Source organism: Choloepus didactylus, chromosome 7 (assembly GCF_015220235.1).
Source record: "Choloepus didactylus isolate mChoDid1 chromosome 7, mChoDid1.pri, whole genome shotgun sequence".
NCBI lineage: Eukaryota > Metazoa > Chordata > Mammalia > Pilosa > Megalonychidae > Choloepus > Choloepus didactylus.
Genome location: NC_051313.1, coordinates 40,787,593 through 40,813,833, shown reverse-complemented (window position 1 = coordinate 40,813,833; position 26,241 = coordinate 40,787,593). Strand labels below are relative to the sequence as shown.

Sequence of the window (26,241 nt, the reverse complement as noted above, 5' to 3'; positions counted from 1 at the left end):
TGCAGGGGTGGTGATTCCCACCACATCCCCATTCAACTCTCCTATTTGGCCTGTGCAGAAAACAGATTGGTCTTGGAGGATGACAGTGGATTACCATAAGCTTAACCAGGTGGTGACTCCATTTGCAACTGCTATTCCAATGTGATATCATTGCTTCAGCAAATCAGGTACCTGGTGTGCACTATTGATTTGGCAAATGCTTTTATCTCAATAGCTGTTAGTAAGGACCACCAGAAACAGTTTGCATTCAGCTGGCAAGGCCAGCAGTATACATTCACTGTGCTACCTCAGGAATATGTCAACTCTCCAGCCTTATGTCATAGTGTTTTAGTTTGCTAATGCTGCGGAATGCAAAACACCAGAGATGGATTGGCTTTTATGAAAAGGGGGTTTATTTGGCTACACAGTTACAGTCTTAAGGCCATAAAGTGTCCAAGGTAACACATCAGTAATTGGGTACCTTCACTGGAGGATGGCCAATGGCATCTGGAAAACCTTTGTTAGCTGGGAAGGCACGTGGCTGGCGTCTGCTCCAAAGTTCTAGTTGCAAAATGGCTTTCTCCCAGGACGTTCCTCTCTAGCAAGCTTGCTCCTCTTCAGAACGTCACTCACAGCTGCAACTGAGTTCCTTCTCTTTGAGTCAGCTCATTTATATGCCTCCACTGATCAAGGCCCACCCTGAATAGGCGGGGCTACGCCTCCATGGGAATATCTCATCAGAGTCATCACCCACAGCTAGGTGGGGCACATTCCAAGCAAATCTAATCAGCACCAAAACGTCTGCCCCACAAGACTACAACAAAGATAATGGTGTTTGGGGGGCACAATACATTCAAACTGGCACACATAGCATTGCCCGCAGGGATCTTGATTGTTTCTCCCTCACACAAGACATCACACTGGTCTGTTATATTGATTATATCATGTTGATTGGACCTGTTGAGCAAGAAGTAGCAACTACTCTAGATCTGTTGGTAAGGTATTTGCGAATCAGAGGATGGAAATACATCCAACAAAAATACAGGGGCCTTACACCTCAGTAAAATTCCTAGGTGTCCAGTGGTGTGGGCAGTGTCGAGATATCCCTTCTAAGGTGAAGGACAGGCTGTTGCATCTGGCCCCCTCTACGACTGAAAAAGAGATATAACAAATCTTTGGATTTTGGAGACAACATATTCCTGATTTGGGTGTGCTACTCTGGCCCATTTACTGAGTGACCGGAAAAGCTTCTAGTTTTGAGTTAGGACTGGAACAAGATGAGGCTCTGTGACAGGTCCAGGTTGCTGTGCAAGCTGCTCTGCCACTTGGACCATATGATCCATCTGATCCAATGGTGCTGGAAGTGTCAGTGACAAACAGAGATGCTGTTTGGAGCCTTTGGCAGGTTCCTGTAGGAGAATCACAATGCAGGCCCTTAGGATTTTGGAGTAAAGCCTTACCAACCTCTGCAGATAACTACTCTCCATTTGAGAAACAGCTTTTGGCCTGCTATTGGGCCTTAGCAGAGACAGAATGCTTAACCATGGACCACCAAGTTACCGTGAGACCTGAGTTACCTATCACGAGCTGGGTGTTGTCTGACCCGCCAAGCTATAAAGTTGGACGTGCACAGCAGCACTCCATCATAAAATGGAAATGGTATATACAAGATTGAGCTCAAGCTGGTCCTGAAGGCACAAGCAAGTTACATGAGGAAATGGCCCAAACGCCCACTCCTGACACATTACCTTCTCTTTCACAGCCCACAGCTTGGCATTTTGGGGAGTTCCTTTCAATTAGTTGACTGAGGAAGAGAACACTCAGGCCTGGCTTGCAGATGATTCTGTACGATATGCAGGCACCACCCAAAAGTGGACAGCTGTAGCACTGCAGCCCGTTTCTGGGATGCCCCTGAAGGACAGTGGTGAGGGCAAATCCTCCCAGTTGGCGGAACTTCAAGCAGTGCACCTGGCTGTTCACTTTGCTTGGAAGGAGAAGTGGCCAGAGGTGCGTTTGTATACTGATTCCTGGGCTGTTGCTAATGATTTGGCTGGATGGTCAGGGACTTGGAAGGAAGATGATTGGAAAATTGGTTACAATAAAGTCCGGGGAAGAGGTATGTGGATAGACCTCTCTGAGTGGGCAAAAAACATGAAAATATTTGTGTCCCATGTGAATGCTCACCAGAGGGTGACTTCAGCAGAAGAAGATTTTAATAATCAAGTGGATAAGATGACCCATTTGGTGGATACTGATCAGCCTCTTTCCCCAGCCACTCCTGTCATTGCCCAATGGGCTCATGAGCAAAGTGTTCATGGTGGTAGGGCTGGAAGTTATTCATGGGCTCAGCAACATGGACTTCCACTCACCAAGGTCGACCTGGCTGCAGCCACTGCTGAGTGCCCAGTCTTCCAGCAGCAGAGACCCACACTCATTCCCCAATATGACACCATTCCCCGAGGTGATCAGCCTGCTACCTGGTGGCAGGTTGATTACATTGGACCATTCCCATCATGGAAGGGGCAGTGATTTGTTCTTACTGGAATGGACACATACTCCAGATATGGCTTTGCCTTCCCTGCATGAAATGCTTCTTTCAAAACTACCATCCATGGACTTAACAGAATGCCTTATTCACCATCATGGTATTCCATGCAGCATTGCTTCTGACCAAGGAATCCACTTCACAGCCAATGAAGTGAGGGAATGGGCACATGCTCATGGAATTCTCTGGTTTTTCCATGTTCCCCATCATCCAGAAGCAGCTGGGTTGATAGAATGGTGGAATGGCCTGTTGAAGACTCAAATATGGTGCCAACTAGGTGGCAATACCTTGCAGGGCTGGGACAGTGTTCTCCAAGAGGCTGTATGTGCTCTGAATCAGCATCCACTCTATGGTGCTGTTTCTCCCATGGTCAGGATTCACAGGTCCAGGAATCAAGGGGTAGAAACAGAAGTGGCGCCACTCACTATCACTCCTAGTGATCCACTAGGAGAATTTTTGCTTCTTGTCTCTGTGAGCTTAAGCTCTGCTGGTCTACATGTCTTAGTTCCAAAAGGAGGAGTGCTTCCACAAGGAAACACAACAATAATTCCATTGAACTGGAAGTTAAGACTGCCACCTGGCCACTCTGGGCTTCTTATGCCTCTGAATGAACAGGCAAGAAAGGGGATTACTGTACTGGCTGAGGTGATTGATCCTGACTATCAAGGGGAAATAGCACTGCAACTACACAATGGAGGTAAAGAAGAGTTTTCCTGGAATACAGGAGATCCCCTAAGGCGTCTGGTAGTTCCGCCACACCCTGTGATTAAAGTCAATGGAAAACTGTAACAACCCAATCCAGGCCAGGAAACTTCAGTAATGAAGGTTTGGGTCACCGCCCAGGCAAAGAACCAGGGTCAGCTGAAGTGCTTGCTGAGGGTAAAGGGAACATGGAATGGGTAGTGGAAGAAGGTCGTGATAAATATGAACTTCGACCATGTGACCAGTTATAGAAACGAGGAGAATAATGGCATGAATATTTCCTCCTTGTTTTGTTATGAGTATGTTTGTATTTGTCTGTAAAGCAAATATCCTTGTTTTCTTCTCTATCTTATCCCCCTATCGTATCACATAAACTGTATTGTTCATTTCACCGTATTTAAGTTAGAGGAAATCAATTTTAAGAGTTAATGTCACCCAAGGACTTACACCCCATTCTGGAGAGATTTAGTGCATTTCCGGTTGTATGCAGGACAGCAGAGTATTGTTAGGTGAAAATGTCTGTTATTGTTCTCTACTTAGAGATAAACTATGGTTTAAGGTGATATGTATAACTACCAAGTTGACAAGGGGTGGTCTGTGGTGGTTAGGTTCATGTGTCAGCTTGGCCATGTGATGGTATCCAGGTGTCTAGTCAAGCAAGCACTGGCCTGTTACTTCAAGGACATTTGTGCCTCGTTAATAAACTAGAAGGTTGGTTTATTAAATCATCAGTCAACTGACTGCAGCTGTGACTGATTGCATCAACAAATGACGTCTTCCACAATGAGAGAATTCAATCAGCTCGATTTAATCCAATCAGTTGAAGACTTTTAAGTGAGACCGATAGAGGACCTTCACTTCTTCTTCAACTAGACAGTGAAGCATTTCCTGAGGAGTTCATCGGACACTTTCATCAGAGTTGCCAGTTGGCTGCCTGAGGGGTTCATCGAACACCTTCATTGGAGCTTAAGCTCTGCTGGTCTACATGTTGCCAGTTTGCTGCCTGCTTGAGATACTTTTATAAAATCTTTTATTTTGGTATCTCTTGTTGATTCTGTTTCCCTAGAGAACCGTAACTAATACAGGTCTTATATCTTTGAATTACGGAATGAAAATATCATAGAACTCCAGAGTTAGATGTGTCCTTAGTAAAGGAAATGGAGGCACTTGGTCTAAAGATCTCTATCCATCACTCACTTAATCAAGTTTTATTCTCCTTTAGGTAAAGAGTATGAGCTCCCTTGTGCCACAAGTACTTCCCAGTATCTGGGAGCAGTGCAGAAGTATGTCTGCTTGATACTATGTGGAATAACCTCCTCCACTCCTTTGCCCATTTTTAAAATCGAGTTTGCTGTCTTTTTGTTGTAGAGTTGTAGGAGTTCTTTATATATTCTGGATGTTGAATCGTTATCAGACATACTGTTTCCAAATATTTTCTCCCATTCTGTTTGTTGTCTTTTCACTTTTGCGATAATGTCCTTAGGTGCACCAAGGTTTTTTATTTTGATGAAGTCCAGTGTTTCTGTTGTTTCTTTTGTTGCTTGTGCTTTCCACCTAACGTCTAAGGATCCATTGGCCAAATACAAGGTCCTGCAGATATAGTGGCAAAATGGGCTGCCTCTTTTCCTGAGCCTTCACTTAGAAGGATTATAGAGTAGAAGTGTTCCTGAGGGGAAGTTCAAGTTCATTGTTACCTGTTGTTTAGAGGGGGTTCTTAAGAAATATTTGGAGAGGAAAGGGAGGTTATTTGATAGTTAGCATGCAGGGGGTAGTACTGAGCCTTTGAAGTGTCTGCTCCCTCCCAAACTTTACCTCTTCTGCCTTGCTCCCAGTATTGTCATCCTGCCTGTGGCTCCTGTGACCCTGTTCTGACCCTCATCTGTCCTGTGACACAGGCCCACAAATAAACTAATACCTAATCCAGCCCTGCTCACCCTGCCCTAACACTAGGCATAGCCCACAGGAGATTCTAGCCATCTGAATTATCTTGGGTGAAATTGCAATTTGCCGTAGGTGGTTTCCAATTTACTGGTGCCCTTGTTTAATGTATGTTGCCCCTAGGGTTCTTTGCATTGCAGTATGACCATTTTATAACAAAGAAATGAATGCATAGGGTTGACTTTAAAATTTGTGGCTCACTTATTCATTGCTGGTGGGAATGTAGAATGGTACAACCACTCTGGAAGACAGTGTGGAGGTTCCTCAGGAAGCTAAGTATAGATCTGCTGTATGACCCAGCTATTCCATTGCTAGGTATATACTCAAAGGAACTGAAAGTTAGCACAGAAACGGACATTTACAAACCAATGCTTATTGCGGCATTATTCATGATTGCCAAGACATGGAAGCAGCCCAAATGTCCATCAGTGGACAAGTGGATAAGCAAACTGTGAAATATACACACGATGGAACATTATGCAACTGTAAGACAGAACAAAGACATGGAACATTGTTCTAGTTTGCTAATGCTGCAGAATGCAAAACACCAGAGATGGATTGGCTTTTATAAAAAGGGGGTTTATTTGGCTACACAGTTACAGTCTTAAGGCCGTGAAGTGTCCAAGGTAACACATCAGTAATCAGGTACCTTCTCTGGAGGATGGCCAGTGGTGTCCGGAAAACCTCTGTTAGCTGGGAAGGCACATGGCTGGAGTCTGCTCCAAAGTTCTGGTTTCAAAATGGCTTTCTCCCAGGATGTTTCTCTCTAGAAAGCTTGCTCCTCTTCAAAACGTCACTCACAGCTGCACTGAGTTCCACCTCTGAGTCAGCTCATTTATATGGCTCCACTGATCAAGGCCCACCCTCAACGGGTGGGGCCACGCCTCCATGGAAATATCCCATCAGTTATCATCTACAGTTGGATGGGGCACATCTCCATGCAAACAACCTAATCCGAACTTTCCAACTTAATCCCCACTATTATGTCTGCCCCACAAGATTGCATCAAAGAATATGGCTTTTTGGGGGGACATAATGCATTCAAACCAGCACAAACATATAATAACATGGATGAACCTTGAGGACATTATGGTGAGTGAAGTTAGCCAGAAACAAAAGGACAAATACTGTATGGTCTCATTAATATGAACTAACATTAATGAGCAAACTTTGAGAGTTAAAAGCTGATAACACAGGCTACCAGGAGATAGAAAGAGGGTGGCGATCAGGCATTTGATGCTGAAGGACTACAGAATGTTTAGCAGGATTGATTGTACAGATCCAGAAATAGATAGTATAATACTGTGTGATGGTAGCACAATATTGTAACTACACTGAACAAAGATGTCTGTGAGTAAAGCTGAAAGAGGTGGGTAGGGGAATGTATGACACCAGAGGTAAAGATAGATGATGAAGACTGGGACTGTATAACTTGGTAAAAACTGGAGTGGTCAATGACTGTTACTAAATGTACAAATATAAAAATGTTCTCACATGTGGGAGAACAAATGAATGTCAACCATGCAAAGTGTTGAAAAAGGGATGGTATTTGGCAACAAACATAATCAAAGCAAACTGGAGTCTATGGTCAACAGTAACATTATAATATGCTTCCATTAAATGTAGCAAAGGCAACATACCAAAGTTAAATGAGTATGAGAGGGGGATATAAGGGAGGGATATAGATTCTTGGTAGTGGTGGTGTTTTCTGTCCTTACTATTATATTGTATTATATGATACTTCATTTTTCTTTTTATTTTCTTTTTTATTATTCACCAAAAAAAACCTTTTCATAGTAACCAATATGTTCAAGTGCTGACCGTGGTGATAAATGTACAGGTATATGATGATACTGTGAACAACTGATTATACACTGTGTTTAATTGTATGTTATATGAGTATATCTCTATAAAATTGAAGGAAAAAATATAAATGGGGTAAAAGTGCTGAAGAAAACATAGAGAGAGGGATGTACCTATTTACTGTTGATAAGGAGGCAGAATGGGTGTAGCCTTTCTGGAGGTCACTGTGGTGGTTCCACAAAAAGCTAAGTATGTGGGGGCCATGAGGTCCTGCAACCTCATTATGGGGTATGCACTTGAAGATCTGAGAGCAGAGACATGAATGGACATTTGCACAATCGTGTTTATGGAGGCAGTATTCATGATTTGCAGTGGGTGGATGTAGCCTAAGGGTATACACACTGAGGAACAGATTGATGAACTGTGGCGTATGGAATATTGAGCAACTACGAGAAGTGAAGTTGTGAGGCACACAATGAAGTGAATGGATCCTGTAGACAGCATTTTGAGTGAAGTATGCCAAAAACAAAGGCAAACACTATAATGCCTCACCAATATGGACTAACTACAATGTGTAAACTCAGAATTGAATCTTAGAGCACAGCCTAACAGGGAAACGATTATTAGATTGTAAGCTCTTACAGCAGTCATCTATTCCTGAATTGTAATGGCTGTCTCCAAACTCTGAGATGTTGATCCCTTGTTGTATAACCTGATTGGTCTCTGGAACATTGGGTATCTGTGTGACACCTGAAACTCAGGCTAGAGCTCAGCAGATAGGAATGTCAGTATTAACACATACAGCAACTGTTACAAAAATAAATAAATAAAGCTGAAAAAGAGCCTAGTCCTCAATTAGAGATGTGAATGAAACAGATCTGGTTAAGACTAGGGCAAATCAGGCCAAAGGGTAAAAGTCGGAACTGACTTTGTGTTAAAACTTTAACTTCCATGTGAGACCAAGGGAAGAGATGTTTATTTGATGTAGGATCTATATTTTCTAAACAGTATAACTTCTGCAGTCAGTTTGTTCAAACACCACGATTACATGGAACTTTGAATAGGAAATGAGATATGGTATGTCATTATATGTTAGAGTAAAATAGCAACACATCCCAAAGTAATTTGGGCGGAGAATAAAAATATATATTCATTGCCCCCCTGAGGAGCTGGGGGAGAAGTGGAGGTGTTAGACTTCCTCACCTGGATTGTGGCTGATGTTCTTGCAAACATTGGGGACTGATGGCTTGGTATGCTGAGCCTTCTGTCTTGGGGCTTGCCCCTATGAAGCTTGTTCCTGCAAAGGAGAGGCTAAACCTGCTTATAATTGTACCTAAGAGTCTCCCCCTGAGTGCCTCTTTGTTACTCAGATGTGGCCCTCTCTCTCTAAGCCACCTTGGCAAGTGAACTCACTGCCCTCCCCCCTACGTGGGTTCTGACTCCCAGGGGTGTAAATCTCCCTGGCAACGCAGGATATGACTCCTGGGGATGAATCTGGACCCGACATCTTGGGATTGAGAACATCTTCTTGACCAAAAGGGGGGAGGCAAAATGAAATGAAATAAAGTTTCAGTGGCTGAGAGATTTCAAATGGAGTCAAGAGGTCACTTGGGTGGACATTCTTATGCACTATATAGATAACACTTTCTAGGTTTTAATGTATTGGAATAGCTAGAAGTAAATACCTGAAACTACCAAACTCCAACCCAGTAGCCTTGACTGTTGAAGACAACTGTATAACAATGTAGCTTACAAGTGGTGACAGTGTGGTTGTGAAAACCCTGTGGATCGTACTCCCTTTATCCACTGTATGGATGGATGAGTAGAAAAATGGGGACAAAAACTAAATGAAAAATAAGGTGGAATGGGGGGGGATGATTTGGGTGTTCTTTTTTTGTATTTTTTATTCTTATTCTGATTCCGGTGTAAGGAAAATGTTCAAAAATAGATTGAGGTGATGAATGCACAGCTACAACATGGTACCATGAACAGTTGATTGTACACCATGGATGATTGTATGGTATGTGAATATATCTCAGTAAAACTGAATTAAAAAAAAATTCGTGGCTAAACAGCAGAACCGTGGCAGTTTCTTTATGCGTCTACATATGTGTTTTGTGGGGGTGAAGTTGTTGGGTGTCACGGCCCAAGAGGACTTTTGTAGCCAAGGGACTAAAGAAAGCACCGGACACGTTCTGAGATGTGAGCCTTTATTATGGCGCTTACTGACAGGGTGGGAAATCGAATCACGTTGCCCTGAATTCAGGAGCTGCTCTGAATGGTGGTGAGTTCAGAACTCAACATGAAAATACTCTGCCCTTTGGGGTTGCTGAATAAGCTGGTTATAAGGGCTGCACATTCCAATGGGTATGAGAGCATAAGGCTGGCTTGCAAGTAGGGAGGTATTGATTGTAATCACCAGGGAGGAGGGGAGGATTATAGATTATCTTTTAGATCACAGTATCTCAGGGAGTCTCAGGGAGAGGTAGTTATAGATTACATTTAGCATGGAGGCCTGATTTTACAAGAATAGGTCAAACATTAACTGTCCTAGGTCAAGCAAACTGCTGTGTACAGTCTTCAAGACACTTGGGGGCCCAGGGTTCCCAGGTTAGGATAATCTTTATACCCTTGCTAGCTCACAATTGTTAGTTTGTTTATATAAATTTATTTCCTGTCTTGTTCCAAAAGATTTAAAGAAGTTTTTCCCTGGCTTTCTCTCATCCCATGATAAAATAGAATAAAACAAGTAAGTAGATAAGAATCACATCACAAGGAATGCAGCTTACTTAATTAGCCTTGATTTATGTAATTAAGGAATGGGGAGAGAACAGTATAGGTTGTTTAAGGGATTGAAGAAGGAAACCAAAGGATATAAAATGGCGGAGAGAAGAATTGAGATAGTAGCTGACTTACAAGGGTGGGTTGGAGGTGAAAAAGTTTCACATTTGTTTCTAAAGGAAATTGGAAGCTTCCTGTCAGTAAAACCCTGAAGCTCTAAAGCTTGGACTTTGAGGACATCTTTTTGATTATCAGAGGCTCATTTCCCCTTTCTGAAAGGGCTGCAGTTTGGATTGTTGAGATTGTTGGAGTAAATGAAGTGCTAGCCTGCCATACTGTTAGGTTGTGAGAAGTAATTTCATGGTGATCTTTAAAAATAATAACTTTAATCTGAAAGTTCAAGTCAAGTTTAACTTTAATTGGAGTTGTCATGCAACTTCAAATTTCTTCCCTTTCAGTAAAAGCTGATTTCCTTCTCTCAGATGAAGAGTGAGTGATTAATAAGCTTGTCATCATTAAAGGAGATAATAATGCTAGTAGATACTGAATTTCCTGTTAAATGGATTATCTGTTGTATTCCATTTGGATTTGAGGCATTTATTTTAGAAACACATTCATCTTCATACTAAGGCACCACTGTTAATCTTATAAATTATAAATTTAAGCTTTTTCTTGAACTATGATGCTTAACTTTCAGAAGAGAACCAGCTCAGATCATTCTTCGGTCTTGATGGGAATTTTAATATAGTGTTTTTTTAGTATCCTAATTCTTCACCCTGGTTCCCACTAATCCCTCCTTACCCAAACATATCTATAAACAGAAAAACAAACAAACATTTTCCCAGCAGTGTTGAATCATATGCATTCAGGCAATCCCAGCTGATAAAACCACTGACCACAGCAGTTTTACTTGTAATTATAGTTGTTCCTTTACTTAGTTCCATTCCTTTACTTGTAGTTATCTTAACTGTATCTTAACTTGTAGTTGTTATCTTATCTTAACTGAGTGATTTGTAACACTGCTCAGTAACAACTCCACCTCCCCTTGTTTGAATCCCATAAAAACCCTGAACTCTTTAAACCTAGGGAGACAGATTTGAGCCATGGCTTTTGTCTCCATGCCAGTCAGCCTTGCATTAAAGCGCTTTCTTTTCTCAAAATCCTGTTGTCACTGCATTGACCTTCTGTGCCCATTGGGCAAGAGCCCTTTCTTGGTAACCGTGATGCATGCCTGACTTAATGGAAATCCTGTTTGCAATTGAATTTCTGCTCCCTTTCCTTCCCTATGCTTTTGGGCATTTTATTTACTCTTTCTCTGTTTGAACCACTGGCCCTTCACTACTTCAGACTTTGCTGGTACCTGTGATAACCTGTCCTTCTCCCTACAATCCCTAATTCCTACTATGAATTTATCACAAATTTAACCACCCCCCACCCCCACTCCCACCCACCCTGGATATGTAAATCTCCTCTCAACTCATTCACCCACGTTCAGTCTTCTTTTCAATTTCATCTTCTTGAAGCCATGTCTCAAACGTGGACTGGTTGCTCCCAAAGTCCATAGCAGAGCTGTTGTCCTAGGACCTCCCTTCATCCTCATCCTCTTCTCTCTTGTGGTGATTTTCCTGTTTTCGGTTGCTCCCAAAGTCCATAGCAGAGCTGTTGTCCTGGGACCTCCCTTCATCCTCATCCTCTTCTCTCTTGTGGTGATTTTCCTGTTTTCCCGGATCCCACATCTACAGCTTCCTCTTTCTTGATTTAAGCCCTTATTTGGTGGAACACTTTCTCCAGTTGCTTTATGAAAAAGCGTTCATGGGAGGTGATTCGTGATTTTTTTTTTTTAGCCCATGTGTGTCTGAAAATGTCCTTATTCCACCCTCATGTTTGATTATAGATCAAGTGTTGAATTAATTTTCATTAGAATTCTGAAGGTATTATGTCCCTGCCTTCTACCTTTCAGTGTGCTGTTGAGAATTTCTGGTATTACTCCATTCTTGATCTTTACTTTGAAACCTGTTTTTTTCTCTTTAGAAGCTCATGCTATCTTCTTTTTAACTTCAATTTTCTGAAATTGTATACTCCTACCTCCGGAAGTATCAGGTGCCACAAATTTCCATACCTTTTGGGAGTTTTCTAGTGTAAATCAAATTGCTTTTTGACTCTCCTCACTGCTAGTTTAGAATTCAGCTCTCTTTGGCCTGCTTTTCAGGGTTTTTTTGCTTTGTATGTGTGTGTGTTTGGTTTTTTTGTTTTTGTGTTTTTGTTTTTGTTTTGTGCTATCTCCTTCACTCTTCCTTTTGCCCTTGGGGTTTGTGCTTGAAAACAAACAAATATAAAAGAAACTTTACCATAGTTCTAATAATGTGTTTGGGAGGAACAGAGGTGACCAATCTTCTTTCTTTAACTGGAAGATGACCCATTTGCTTTCCAACCAAGTCTGTTGTGAACATTGTGTCCTCACTCTGTCACTGAGACTGTCCACAGACAGGCTGCTTGGGGACTCATTGTCAGATCCACTGGGAACTGCTCTGTTCTTATCTCATTTGACCTCTCAGCAGCTTTCCATGTGGATGTGACTGTTACTTGCTTTTGAAACCATCTCCTCCCTTTGCTTTGGTGATACACTACCCTGAGTTTTTGCCCACTCACTGGCCATTCTTCTCAGTCTTCTCAGCTGGTTCCTTCTCTGCATCCAACCTCTAAATGATGGAGTGCCTCAGCCTAGGTTTTGGGGCTCTCATCATACTACATTCTCCCTAGTAAATTTAACGCAGTTCCTTGACTTTAAGTACAATATATGTGCTGATGACACCCCTGAGATCTCTCTCCTGAGCTCCAGATACGTGTATCAGTTCATACTTGATCTCTTTGAGCATCTCCAACACAGCTCACTGTAAACAGAACTCTTGGTTTTCTCTGGAAACTGTTTCTTCTTTAGGCATCCCTACATCAGTAAGTGACACCACCAGTTAGCTAGTTGTACAAACCAAAAATTGAGGGATTAACCTTGATTACTCTCATTCTGATCCAATCCGTCAGCAAGTTATTTCTCCAAAATATATCTTCAGTTTATCTTTTCCCTAAGTTGTCTATGGTTTCCCTCAGTGTCTGACATAGAGGAGACATTTACTAATAAATGGTCAAATGAATGATATCAATAGAAAACCAGGAACATTTGGTGAAAAAATGTGGACTCGTTGAAAATATGGAGGTCATAAAACACAAAGAACAATTCTGGATTAAAGGACAATTCTAGATTAAAGGAAATTAAAAAGGACATGGTAACCAAGTAGAATGCATGATCCTTGATTGGATTTTGACTTTGACTATAAAGGATATTATAGGGGCAGTTGGAGAAATTTGAATATGGATTGTATATAGCTAAAATTGTATATATCAATAGTATTTTGATTATGTGGGAGGATGCCTTGTTTTTGGAAATACGAGTTGAAATTTCTGTGGGTGATGTGTCACGATACCTTCAACTTATTTTCAAATGATTCAGGGGAAACGCTTATATAAGGAGAGAGTGAGAGAAAAAACAAATGTAGCAAATGTCAACAACTGGTGAATTTAGGTAAAGTATATATGGCTGTTCATTGTAATATTCTGCCATTTTACTTTAGGTTTGAAATTTTCCAAAATGAATAGTTGGGAAAAATCAGCAGTGGAGAAAACTTAAAGAAAAAAACACTTCATTTCAGGGCAAGTTTTAAAACCCAAAATGCTGAGATCCATAAAATGAAGCATAAAATTAAATACAAAAAAGTCTAAGGATATATATATGTAGTTGTAGGGTTGATATATTTAACAAAAAGAAAATAAGGAGAGACAAAAAGGAGAAAGAAGGCCTTTCTGGAAAAGTTATCTTTTGAAAAATGGGTATGAAATTCAAGGGTTGGCTGTCCACCAGAGGGCAGTGCAGGAGAGTAATTCTCTTGACCACAGCCGGCCAACTGAAAACCGAATTTTTCCCTACATAACCAGCTCCACATGGGGTCACTGTTCTCTGTGCAAAACATTTTTAGGAGTCTATGAAAGCGTTCAAAGAGAGGTAATGTTCACAGTTAACGCTGATTCTGTTTCTTTCTCCTCACTTCTGCTTCTAAATGCTGCGGCTCCTCCTGCTCATGGAATTTTTGGAGGGTTCAGAATGTGGAATTACAGGTCTGCCATTTATGTGTGTGCTCCAAAGGCCAACACGTGTGCCCACTAGCATTTCAGGGATTTAAAATATCTGTCTTTTTATGATAAGCCTGCCAAATCATAATCCTATTGCTATCAAGTTTTAGATTTCCTGGGATTGTTTAAAATTCTAGGAGTTGGTTCAGGATTTTTTTTCCTAGGTTTACCTCTATTAAAGCTATGATATGCTGCCCTCCTGAGCCATCTGTATGTATCTGCTTATCCATAAAAGGATGGGTTGTTGTGGATGTAGAAAACTACCCAGCAAATTAAATGATTAGTCTGTGGTAGGTGGTTGCTCTTACATAACATTAACCTAATGTTAGATTGCGCTGGGGAATTAAAAACCACAGAGTTTAGGTTGTTAGTCCCAGTCTCCCCAGGTACTTATAATTAGATGCAGGAGGCAGGCACATGCCCCAAACAGATGTAGACATAACATGCTGGGAAGGGCAGAGCAAGAATTTTCTTCAGGGGAAGAGGTGATAAGAAAGGACTTGGGCAGGTGGAGATGTGGGGCATCACTTGTCCTAACTTGGTTCAGCACAGGAAGTCCTGCTTAGCTGTCCTTCAAGCCCAAGCTGAGCATCTAGACCACATGAGTGTCTCTGGCTAGCTTATTCTGAATGAGTTAGATGTCCTTCCTGTGTTCTGGTTACATCTAGTTCATACGTCTATTACAGCATTTTATTCACGGTTGTCAATCTACATGACCTTCTCTCCCAAGATGAAAGGCCAGCTGTTAATAGATTTGTGCATACTCCCATTCTGGTCCAGTACTTCCTTTTCTTCCTCTGGAGGGCCCTCTTTTTCCCTCTTTTTTAAAAAAAAATTTTTTATTTTTTTGTCTTTTTCTCAAATATAATGGCATAGACTCACTGACCTCTTAAAAAGTAAAGGAGAGGAATGGAACCAACACCCACTAAGTGCCACCTTTGTGTGGAGCACTCTGTCAGGTGCTTTATGGTCATTTTCTCATTTGATCTCATTCATCTAACAAACACATCGAGCTTCCTCCCCTCTCAGGTCTTGTCTCCCAGGAACACATTTTTAAGACAGTGGCTCCCTGTTCTGTTAACAAATAGGTTGTAGTTTATAAACCGTTCTTTTTAAGTTAATTTTATTAGGTTTGGTCACCAACCCTCACCCCTCATCACAGTGGTGGGGAGGGTCTCGGGGACAAGAATTAGCTGCGGCCAGGCCAAGATTCTTTGACCCCCTTCTTCCTAGTGCATCAGTATTATTATTGGTCACCGGATGTCATAACTTGGCTTATTAATTTTATTGTAATTGTTTTATTTCCTCCTCATTATAACAAGTAGGGTTATCCAGACTCTACCTCTCATAGGAGATGAGGAATTGAGTTTGTGATTAGCCCTCATCTTGAGATTGGGCTAACGCATCATCTTTTAACATACAGTTTTGTTCTCCATCACCTATAAGTCTACATCTGACTTTTATAAAAAGAAATATACCTAATAATAGTAAAAAAGAACATACATCCATTTTATAGATATAGAGTTAAAACAATGTAGCCAAGTGCTCATATGCTGATATAGAAACTCTTTACTTTTTCAAATCTTACCATCCTTTAACTTGCAATGCATATCCTGCACTTTTGACATTTTATGCATCTGTGGTAACTTGCATTAATGTTTCCTACTCTGATTTGCTATGGTCTACATACTTCAGTTTGGCCATTAACCTAGGAAATCTTATTTTGATATTTAATCGCTCTGTGTGTTTATGTCTTATCTGACCATTGAGATGGTAAGATACTAGTTGATTGTAGCCATGTGTTCTCATTTTTTGCAGTGTTGCAAGTGTCAGTTTTTAAAGGACATTTTTAAAGCAGAATATCTTAAAGAATTTATTTTGCTAATGATAATTTTCCTTATTTCTGAAATGTAATTTTAAAATAATTTATCTTGTTTAAGTTTTCTAAGAAAACTATTTTAATTTAAATACAAAATTATTATTTTCTACATTTTTATTCACTTCATTCTCAGTATTCTTTTAAGAAAACTACTGTGTTCAGGTATAATGCTGCAAGGAAGGATTTCAGAAAGGAAACTATTATTTCCTGTCATTTATCTATAAAAAGCCATTTTGGCATGTATATACATCCTAAGCTTTTATAGGACTTTCTGGTGGATTTTTGTATTTTCTGTATTAAAGTCATTTGCAGTCTTCTTTAAAAATTTGTAAGGATATATGTGATAAGATATCAGCATTTGAATAGCTGTAATTGTCTAAGCATTCCTAATTATATGTTAAGCTTTTAATTCTTACCAGAGCTTCTCCTTCCTGATAAAGTTTAAACATCAGTCACCAATCAGTTAGATTCATCTCTAAGTATACGTATAATATAATTAAATTCATCTGACCTAGTTATTGGACACATTTCAGATATCAGACTGATGCTTATCATGATACCACTAAGAATATTTCTGTTTTTAAATTGACTTAGGGAATCATTTTATAGCCTTTCTTTTACCTGCCAGTAACACTTAATGGAAAAATTTATTTTAGAAAGTAACCTAACTGGCTTTATTAATGTATTTAAATTCAAAAATTGTGTAGAAGGCAAAATGCCTTAAGAAACTAACAACATTCTGTTTTATTTCTAGAGGTACTTTCTAGTTGGGAGCAATCATGCAGAAACGAAATATCGTGTCTTGAAAATTGATAGAACAGAACCAAAAGATTTGGTTGTAATTGATGATAGGGTGAGTATCTTGCAAGCTTAATTGCGTTAAGGAACAAACTTTCATGCCAACTACTTCTAATGGTATATTATTTTTTTATTCTGCACCTAAAAATGATTATTTTTTTCTTCATTGGCTGAACTTCTAATTTCTAATCTGGTTTCTAGAAAGTACTGATGTTAAGAAGAATGCCAGAAATATACTTTGTTCCTCAGTTTTGATATGTTTTGGAAATAACTTTTTGGATAAGAGGATAAAAGTGTTTTCTTAGTTGACATTTTAAAGTTTCATGGTAACTGTTATTGCATCTATTAAAGAGATTATCTATTACTATACTATGCTTTCATATGAAATTACTTAAAGTCAGAGAAGAGTTCTGTGCTCCAGAAGTTTTATTATGCTCCTGAAAATCATCTTTAGGGCTTCCTACGAGGGTGTGCTATGCACTAGATAAATTCTAAGCTGTTCTTATCCAGATATTATATTATCCAGAGTCTGGAATATAGAGACTTAATTTAGGTAGCACAGAAAATGAAGCTGTTAGTCAAATGTGAAATACAATATGCCATCAAACAGTTAATTTTAACTCTTTCATATGAGAGAACTTAACCCTTTGCATTGAACTTCTGAATCCATGTAAATTCCTGCTTTCTCACGTATATAAGTGGCTAGATCTGGAACCCATTTTCACCACACTTTTGTAAAACTATTTTCTGTGTTATAATAATCTTAGACATAGTCTACTATGATTTCCCTTATTCCTGGGAGTTTTTATTAATTCAATGTAATAGTTCTGTGGCTTTATTTGGAAGTGGAAGTAATCAAACAGGTACCCCATTGAGCATCGTTGGGCCTTCTCATAAAAATGCACAATATGCTCAAATATCTAAAATTTTGCATACAATTTTAAGGGAGTCACAGACTTCTTGAAGTTTATCTGTGGATTCCTTAAATCCCTAAATCTCTGGTTTAGAGGATAAGATTTTGTCACAGTCTTTTAGTATAACAACTTGTGAGCCATTAACCAACTTTCATTGCTGATACTAAAGAATTTGTTAGCTTTTTAAAATTGTGGCTTAATCATGCACTGTTATATACTTCTCTATGAAATATAGAGAATTCTTGTAGGTAACTTTTAATTTGGAGGGGGGGTTAAATAATAAATAATCAATTTAATAGTAAATAAACCTTACGGACAAATTTTGCTTATTTCTAGCATGTATATACACCACAAGAAGTGAGAGAACTTCTTGGACGCTTGGATCTAGGAAATAGAACAAAGATGGGACAGAAAGGATCCTCAGGGTTATTTCGAGCTGTTTCAGCTTTTGGTGTTGTAGGTAAGAAATATCCTTCCCTCTTTTTTTTCTATCTTCCCTATAAGCACTACTTACAGATAGTTGACAAGGCTGTAAAGCTATATAATTATAACTCACCAGTTGTGACTTTGTTTATCTTAATAAACTTATTATCCATCAATCAGATACCAAACAGGCATTTATGTAGTATCTGCTATGTGCTTAGCACTGTGCTCAGTTTTATATAGGACATGAAAAAATATAGAAAAAATATTTTGTTCTTCAAGGAGTCTGGTATCTCCTTGTCTGACTTGTTGAGGAGCAAAAAAAGTAAAAATTAACTGTAAAAATGTGCGCTACCATTCATCAGGCTGGAATTGACAGATACTGGTAAAGGCCACTACAAAGTTACAGGAATTTCTCCCAAAGACATGCCATAACCCCTTCTTTGAGAGACTAATGCTTTCTTACTCACTGAGAAACTTTGTTCTCTAAAATCACAGACTATCAGAAACGTTGCTGTTTAAAATTATATTAGTAAGATAAAACATCCCACTCTTAACCTGAAGGATCTAAGTCACTTTGACACAGAGAAGCAGCCTTGATTTATAACTCAGGTGCAGAACTTCAGATAATGGGTTTCTGGAGATATTTCCGTGTCTATCCTAACTTAATTGTTTTTGCGGAAACAGAACTCTGGGTCCACTTCACAGTCTGGACCTGCTAGTGAGCCGTTTACATACAGTCCTACTTTTGTTTGAGCCTGTTTATTTAAATTTCACCTAAACTCCAGCCTTTCCCCAAGTCCCATGGTAAACCTGTTGCTTTAGGGAGACGCCCCACAGTTTCTCTGGTGTACGATCTCCCTCACTGCAGTGAGTCAGTAAACCTACCTTTGTTGTACTACCTGTTTGTCCCTGGTGGTCTTAGGCTGAATGGGTGAGGACAGGGGACAAAAGCCAGTGCACATGAAACAACTCTAAGATGATAATTAAGAGCCAAATGGAGTAGTATAAGTGTTGCTGGAGATTTCATAAGAGGTAGATTACTTGGACCTAACATGGCCAGGAGTGACTTCCTGGAGAAGATGACTTGAGTTAGACCCTGAAAGAGACAAGGATTGGATGGGTGCAGGGAAGAGAGGAGGGATTTCCAGTAGGAATGACAATAGAGGCACAGCTGTGAAGATCCCTGTGGGTGCCGGAGTGTTGGGGAGCAGTTCGTGAGGCCAGATTGCTCAGGGACTGCAAAGCCAAGCAGAGGGCAATCGTATTTCAGCTTCTCTGTTGACAGAGCCTTATTTTAATTTCATTTATTTGTTAAATACTTACAAAATTTTCTCTGCGGTTCTTAAACCTACTGGACTATATGTAATCTTGACTGAGTGGTTTCTACAATTGTTAGCAAAATTAATAGGGACTTGCCTATGCTATAAGATTTCAAAATTTTCAAATTATTATGTTAGGTTTTCTGATTAGCACTTTCAATTTTGCGGCTCTATATGTTTTTTGAAACTTTGATAACATTCTGCCATATTTGAAGTTTGTTTTTCTCAGTATGCTGTTGTAGCTCTTTATATGTAATCTATTTTCATCCATTTTCTGTCTTAAATGGCTACCAGGGAAGGTAAAGAGTGATGTGGCATGACTGATTTCTTCATTGCCTTAGATCTGACCCCTTTTATTCACCTGCTCAGTCTCCACAAGTCTCTCAAGTTGCATGTTTAATGGATAAGTGTGTGTGGGTGAGCGCATGTCTTTGTATGTCTTTTTAGTTCGTGTGTGGAAATTCCATAAATTCCATATATGTGTTAAATTCCATTTAAGTTCTTATATTAAAAATTTTTTTAAGACGCTTAATAAAATGTGTCTTAAACACAGTAGGCTTTTAATTGTTATTTTTAGTTACTAATTTCGGCTTATCCCTTTAAATGATGATACTTTAACTTTTTTGGATGGAGATTTCCTAAGGTGTATGTAATACTGAAAGCCTCATTAGCCAGGGTTTACTATAAAACTGGACCTTTCTTGATTTAGTGTAACAAAGTGAAGATCGGTTTTGAACTGTGTTTAAAAGAAGTTGCTCTTGGGTATTCTGGAGTTGTGTTGGGTAATTTGCCTTTACACTAAATGGTCCCCAGACTGCTATTTTTTTTGTTTTTATGGTACTTTGGTTATTCTTCATTGTTCTTGGCATGTTTGCTTCTAGCTTATTACTTGTCTCATCTTTGATCTATAACAAAGCTTGTAAAACCAGAAGCATTGTTTTAATCATTTGATAACTGAATTTTTAACCATGTATTTTATTATACAAACAAATGTTAGTTAATAAGCTCTGGGAGGGCTGAAGATATCTCCATGTTTCTCTTAAAGGTCACATTCTTAGGTGCCATGGTAGCTATTTCTCTTGCAATCAGAGGCCTCTGGTTTGTGACTGTTCTTGGTTGGGTGAAGTCACTGAAAGACTGACCGAACAGCAAAGTAATACAATACAGTACCAAGTAAGAATTTAGAATTTTTATGTAAATGCATTTTATGTATTCTAGTTCTTCGATCAGAGTATACTTTAAAATGTAAATAAAGTTTAGAAATAGGAATAAACAGGAATTTAATAAAATTCTATGATTTGTCTAGTACTGTCTTAGAAATAACAAGGGATACTGAAATAGTAAAAGAAACACTACTTATCGTTGAAAAATGAAAATATAGTAGTTGGAATAGTAAATGTACAAAATGACTAGAATGGTTGTCTTCTATTCTGTGGCTAAAATATTTTCTGTACTAACTTTTCAACATGTTTAATCTGTGGATAATATTTTTGCTGGAATGCTTTAAGCTGTTATGGTTAATTTAGTGCACAACCTATAAGAATCTAAAACATAGATAAAAAAGTGTTTCTCAGCTATCTATGATAAAGGCCCAAATTTCCCCCCAAATCCTATGATATGGTCCTATTGTGCATGACTTGTATACAGCTTGTACCATGTGTGAATCACGACATAAGTTCAGTAACACCCAAACTAGTCTATACCTTATTGGAGGCAAGTTCACGGATCATGCATTTGTATGTTGTGGCAATCTCAAATTGCTCAAACTTTTACTCTCAGTTTGTTTGCTTGTCTTTTTGTGGGCCAGGACTGAATGGTTCTTGCACCAGCACTGTTCTCTAGACCACACTTGGAGTCATACTGACCTAGAAGATAACACTAGAGTTTCTTGGCTGGAAACAGATCTATCCAGTCCTATAGTTACTTTGCCAATTCCTGACTTGCTCCATTGTTATTTGACAGCCAGCAGGGGGTTTGGCAAACCACTGAATGTTATGATGAACATTTATCACAAGTTGTTTTACAGGATCCTGTACATGGATGGAGTAGGTATCTACTCTCAGTTTCATGACCATCCCATTCCCTTTTGATACGTAATTCTGTAACTCCTTAGTCTGTTCTTTTTCTGCCACCCATTGTAGGATTCTCTTTTGAGCTGCTGGTATGTTGGAGGAGAGAGAGAAAATAAGAAGTGTCATTGTAGTAGAATGAGTGATGGACTAAGCTGTTATTTAAAATAACACCCTTAGAAATAGATTAGTAGATCTGAGATAACAATGGGAATAACAACACAAAAAGGTGTGAGCCACAGACTAGTTAGGGGGCAGTAAGATTTAATATTAGAGATGTCACTTTGGTTCTAGGGGGCTCTGTTGTAAGAGTGCATGAGTATCTTGTAGAGAGTTTTCATACTTCTCTGTTGGAGTACTGTCCTCACTAAAGGCTTCCAAGATAATAATATCTAGCTGGCACGGTGACCTCCAAAACAGAATATTGCATTCTTTTTTCTTGAGCTGGTGGGAGCCTTTCCACTACCAGAAGAGCACACCACTCCAGTCCTCTTATGATGTCGTGTTTTAGATACTTCGCTTGGTGTTCTTTACAAATGACAAAGCCTTCTCTTTGGAGAGAGAGAAATCACTTTTGCATGATGGCAGTTATCTAGTCTTCTGGGAAATACTTAGTGAAATTAGTCTGGGTTAGGAATATGCCAGAAGTGCACTGAAAAAAGATGTTGTTCTGGTTTGGGGGATGGTAAGTGATGAACAGGTTAACTTCTGGAGATATCTGCTCTAAACTGAAGGCTTTTAATTGTTGGTTATATTTGAAAGGAATCTTTGAACAAAAGAATGATGTTTCCAGTTGCCAATAAAAAGGAAGAGGGAAAATATCTCATTAATGATAAACTGAAGGCATTTGTGCTGGTAGAAAAGAGTCTCCTTTGTACAATATTTTTACTTTTCTTCATTCAAAGTATGAAGGGAAGTGTGGAATGGCTTAACAGGCTAGAGCTAACATTAAAATTCAGTTGGGATGCAAGTTGAGAGACAGTGTTACAGAGAAATTTATTTGTCTAAAAAAATAAATATATGGCAAAAAATAAAGGGAAATTCCTCACCTTGGAAATACTTGTGACTTAAAATCCAATTAAATTCTCTTCTTGAGTGCCTCCAAGAGCCTTACTTTGTAAGTTTTATCCTTCGAAAAGGATAACCACTTTCTAACTTGCTTTTAATGAAGTAGTCATCAGGGTTTTTTGTTTTTTTTTCTTCCCTCTCTTTCCTTTCCCATTCCTGTGTCTTTCAGCTTTAATTAAGGAATTTGTAGCTACTCTCTCAGGGAGAAAAGGGGCTCAAGTGAACATTTTTTTTTTTATCTTCATTTTATTGAGATATATTCACATACCATGCAGTCATACAAAACAAATCGTACTTTCGATTGTTCACAGTACCATTACATAGTTGTACATTCATCACCTAAATCAATCCCTGACACCTTCATTAGCACATACACAAAAATAACAAGAATAATAATTAGAGTGAAAAAGAGCAATTGAAGTAAAAAAGAACACTGGGTACCTTTGTCTGTTTCCTTCCCCTGTTTTTCTACTCATCCATCCATAAACTAGACAAAGTGGAGTCTGGTCCTTATGGCTTTCCCAATCCCATTGTCACCCCTCATAAGCTACATTTTTATACAACTGTCTTCGAGATTCATGGGTTCTGGGTTGTAGTTTGATAGTTTCAGGTATCCACCACCAGCTACCCCAATTCTTTAGAACCTAAGAAGGGTTGTCTAAAGTGTGCGTACGAGTGCCCACCAGAGTGACCTCTCGGCTCCTTTTGGAATCTCTCTGCCACTGAAGCTTATTTCATTTCCTTTCACATCCCCCTTTTGGTCAAGGAGATGTTCTCCGTCCCACGATGCCAGGTCTACATTCCTCCCCGGGAGTCATATTCCACGTTGCCAGGGAGATTCACTCCCCTGGGTGTCTGATCCCACGTAGGGGGGAGGGCAGTGATTTCACCTTTCAAGTTGGCTTAGCCAGAGAGAGAGGGCCACATCTGAGTAACAAAGAGGCATTCGGGAGGAAGCTCTTAGGCACAACCATAGGGAGGCCTAGCCTCTCCTTTACAGCAACCGTCTTCCCAAGGGTAAAACCTATGGTAGAGGGCTCAACCCATCAAACCACCAGTCCCCTATGTCTGTGGTCATGTTAGCAACCATCGAGGTGGGGTAGGCCAGTACCCCTGCATTCTCCACAGGCTCCTCAAGGGAGCATTACATCTTTTTTTCCTTGTTTTTCTTTCTTTTTTTTTTAAACTTTCCCTTCTTTTTAAATCAACTGTATGAAAAAAAAGTTAAAAAGAAAACAAACATACAAAAAAAGAACATTTCAAAGAGACCATAACAAGGGAGTAAGAAAAAGACAACTAACCTAAGATAACTGCTTAACTTCCAACATGTTCCTACTTTACCCCAAGAAAGTTACCTAATATAGCAACATTTCTGTGAACTTGTTCCTACTATATCCATCAGAAATTAACAGACCATAGTCATTCCTGGGCATTCCCAGAACGTTAAATTTACCCACAATAGCTTATCTGTTTTTCTTGGATTATTGTTCCCCCTTCCTTAATTGTTCTCTATTGCTAGTTCCCCTACATTCTACATTATAAACCATTTGTGTGAACATTTTTTTATAAAGCGCTTTGCTTTGTGGAATTCTAAAATGCCATGGAAGTATTTTTCTTTGTTTTAATAGCATTTTTCTCAGTAGTACAGCTCATAAAATCCCCAAGGCCTCTTTCCCTTATACATTTTATCTCATTTATGTTAATTCATTTTAGCTCATTTATGTTAATTCCTTCAATTTGTAGTTTCCTTTTTTTTTTGTAAGAGTATCAAGATACAGATATTTGTCAATTATAGAGTAAAAATCCACAGCACCAAGCTCCCAGCTAAGATTTTATAAAATGTATCATTTTTTCTAACTTTGTGGGACAGGAGAGGAAGAATAGGGAGGAAACTGAGAGAGAAAGAAAGGGAGAGAGGAAAGAAAAGAGAGTGAGGGGTAGTTCTGAAAGATAGTTTTGCTGGATAACAGATTCTTGATTGACGGCTTTTTCTTTCAATTCTTTGAATATGTCCCACTACCTTCTGGCTTTCAATGTTTCTGATGAAAAATCAGCTGTATGTGACAATTTGTTTTTCTCTTGCAGTTTTCAAGATTTTCTTTGCCTTTTGATATTTTGACTATGGTGTATCTGAGTGAGATTTTACATTTATCCTACCTGTAGTTTGTTGAGCTTCTTGTATGTGTAGATTAATGTTTTTAATCAAATTTGGGAGTTTTCAGCCATTATTTCTTTGAGTACTTTTTCTGCTCCTTTTTCTCCCTCCTCCTTCTGGTACTCCCATTTCATTTATGTTGATGTAATTAATAGTGCCCCATGTTTTGCTGAGACACTGTTCATTTTTCTTCATATTTTTCATCTCTGTTCTTCAGATTGCATAGTCTCAATCTGTCTTCAAGTTTGATGATTCTTTCTTCTGTCAGCTCAAGTCTACTGTTAAGCCCTTCTAGCAAATTTTTCATTTTAGTTATTGTACTTTTCAACTCCAGAATGTCCCTTTGGTTCTTTTTTTAAATAATCTGTCTCTCTATTGATTTTCTCTATTTGATGACACATTGTCGTCACACCTTCCTTTACTTCTTTAAACATGGTTTTCTTTAGTAGATGATGCCCTGGGGCATAAATTACTCCACAGTCTGACCCAATTAAATTTCCACCCTTTTGCAGGAGTAGTCTTTGAGGCCAGTTTTTGAGGCTTGCACTGTAGAAGGGCTCTTCTTAGCTATCTTTTCCCTAGTTCTCTCTGTTAAACCTCTAACTGTTCTACTGTTTTTGCTTGTTGTTATCATAGAGCTACCAGTCTCCTCTTAACTGCTCACCACCAAAATCTTCATTGTTTTCAGCAGTTGCCCTTAGGCACTTCCCCATGCTCTGTTCCAAATAAAGTTATCCTCTTAGGAAATGCTATGAAGCTCTTTATTCTGACAACCTACCTCTCCTCTTAGGTAGAACCTCCTCTGTACTGCTCTGAGGCTGGGATCTGGCAGCAGCTCACTTCTCTTGGTTTGAGAACCCTCTTTTCTACGATTAGGGCATTGGGCGTAGGTGTTGGATTGCCTCTCCTGGCATGAAACTATCACCCTCTGAGCAAGCTTGAGTGAAGTCAATCAGGGCCCAGTATTCTTGGCCTGCCACACATAGGGTGCAGCTGTCACCCTACAAGTGGGAGTTGGGTGGAAGAGGGAGTCCCAGACCTCTTGGCCACATTTGTCTGAAATAATTTCTGTAACACAGCGCTGGAGGGGATGAGGAATGTTGGTGGCCTGCCCCTCCTGAGGAGAAACTGTAGCTCCAGATGGGGGCTGGGGAGAAAGGAAGTCCTGTCTTCCTGGTTGTACCTTCCCAGAGTAGAGTGTCTGTCTGTCACACTGGTCTGGATAGAGGCAACAGAAAGCAGGTTGTCACTCAAGTGCTTCTTTCACCGTTCTCACTAAAATTTAGATTTTCTTGAATGAATGTTTCTTCATTTGCTTGTATGCCCTTGGGACAAGTTCCAGAGAATTTTAAATGGTTTGTTTGTTTGTTTGTTTTAATAATTTTCACCAGTTATGGTTTTTTTCACTGAGAAGAGGGTTCATGGAGCTCTTCATGTCACCATTTGAGAAGTAACACCCACCCCCCTGCCAAGAGAGTTCATTTTAATTCCCAAAGCAAAAGTTCTGGAGTCAAAATTTTTGACCAAGTCTATCTCATGACAAATGTGCTACTGTGATGGTTTGGAGGTTTTATGGATCCCAGAAAAGATCATGTTCTTAAAGCTAATCCATTCCTGTGGGTGTAGCCCTGTAGTTCCAACCCAGTTTAGCCCCAAGACTGAAGAACATGCCTTGCATGGATT

General features: G+C 39.4%; 1 protein-coding gene across 2 annotated transcripts in view; it reads left to right on the top strand.

Moving 5' to 3' along the window:
* Window positions 1–26,241, top strand: part of FIG4 (FIG4 phosphoinositide 5-phosphatase) — a 188,344-nt gene that overhangs the window by 12,308 nt on the left and 149,795 nt on the right. The window contains exons 2-3 of one of the 2 annotated variants that reach the window (XM_037842269.1): window positions 16,564–16,662; window positions 17,858–17,981. The exons of the other annotated variant lie outside the window; for it this stretch is intronic. Of the exons in view, the coding sequence (XP_037698197.1) occupies window positions 16,564–16,662; window positions 17,858–17,981 (223 nt within the window). The remainder of the gene's footprint in view (window positions 1–16,563; window positions 16,663–17,857; window positions 17,982–26,241) is intronic. 2 annotated transcript variants of the gene reach the window in all.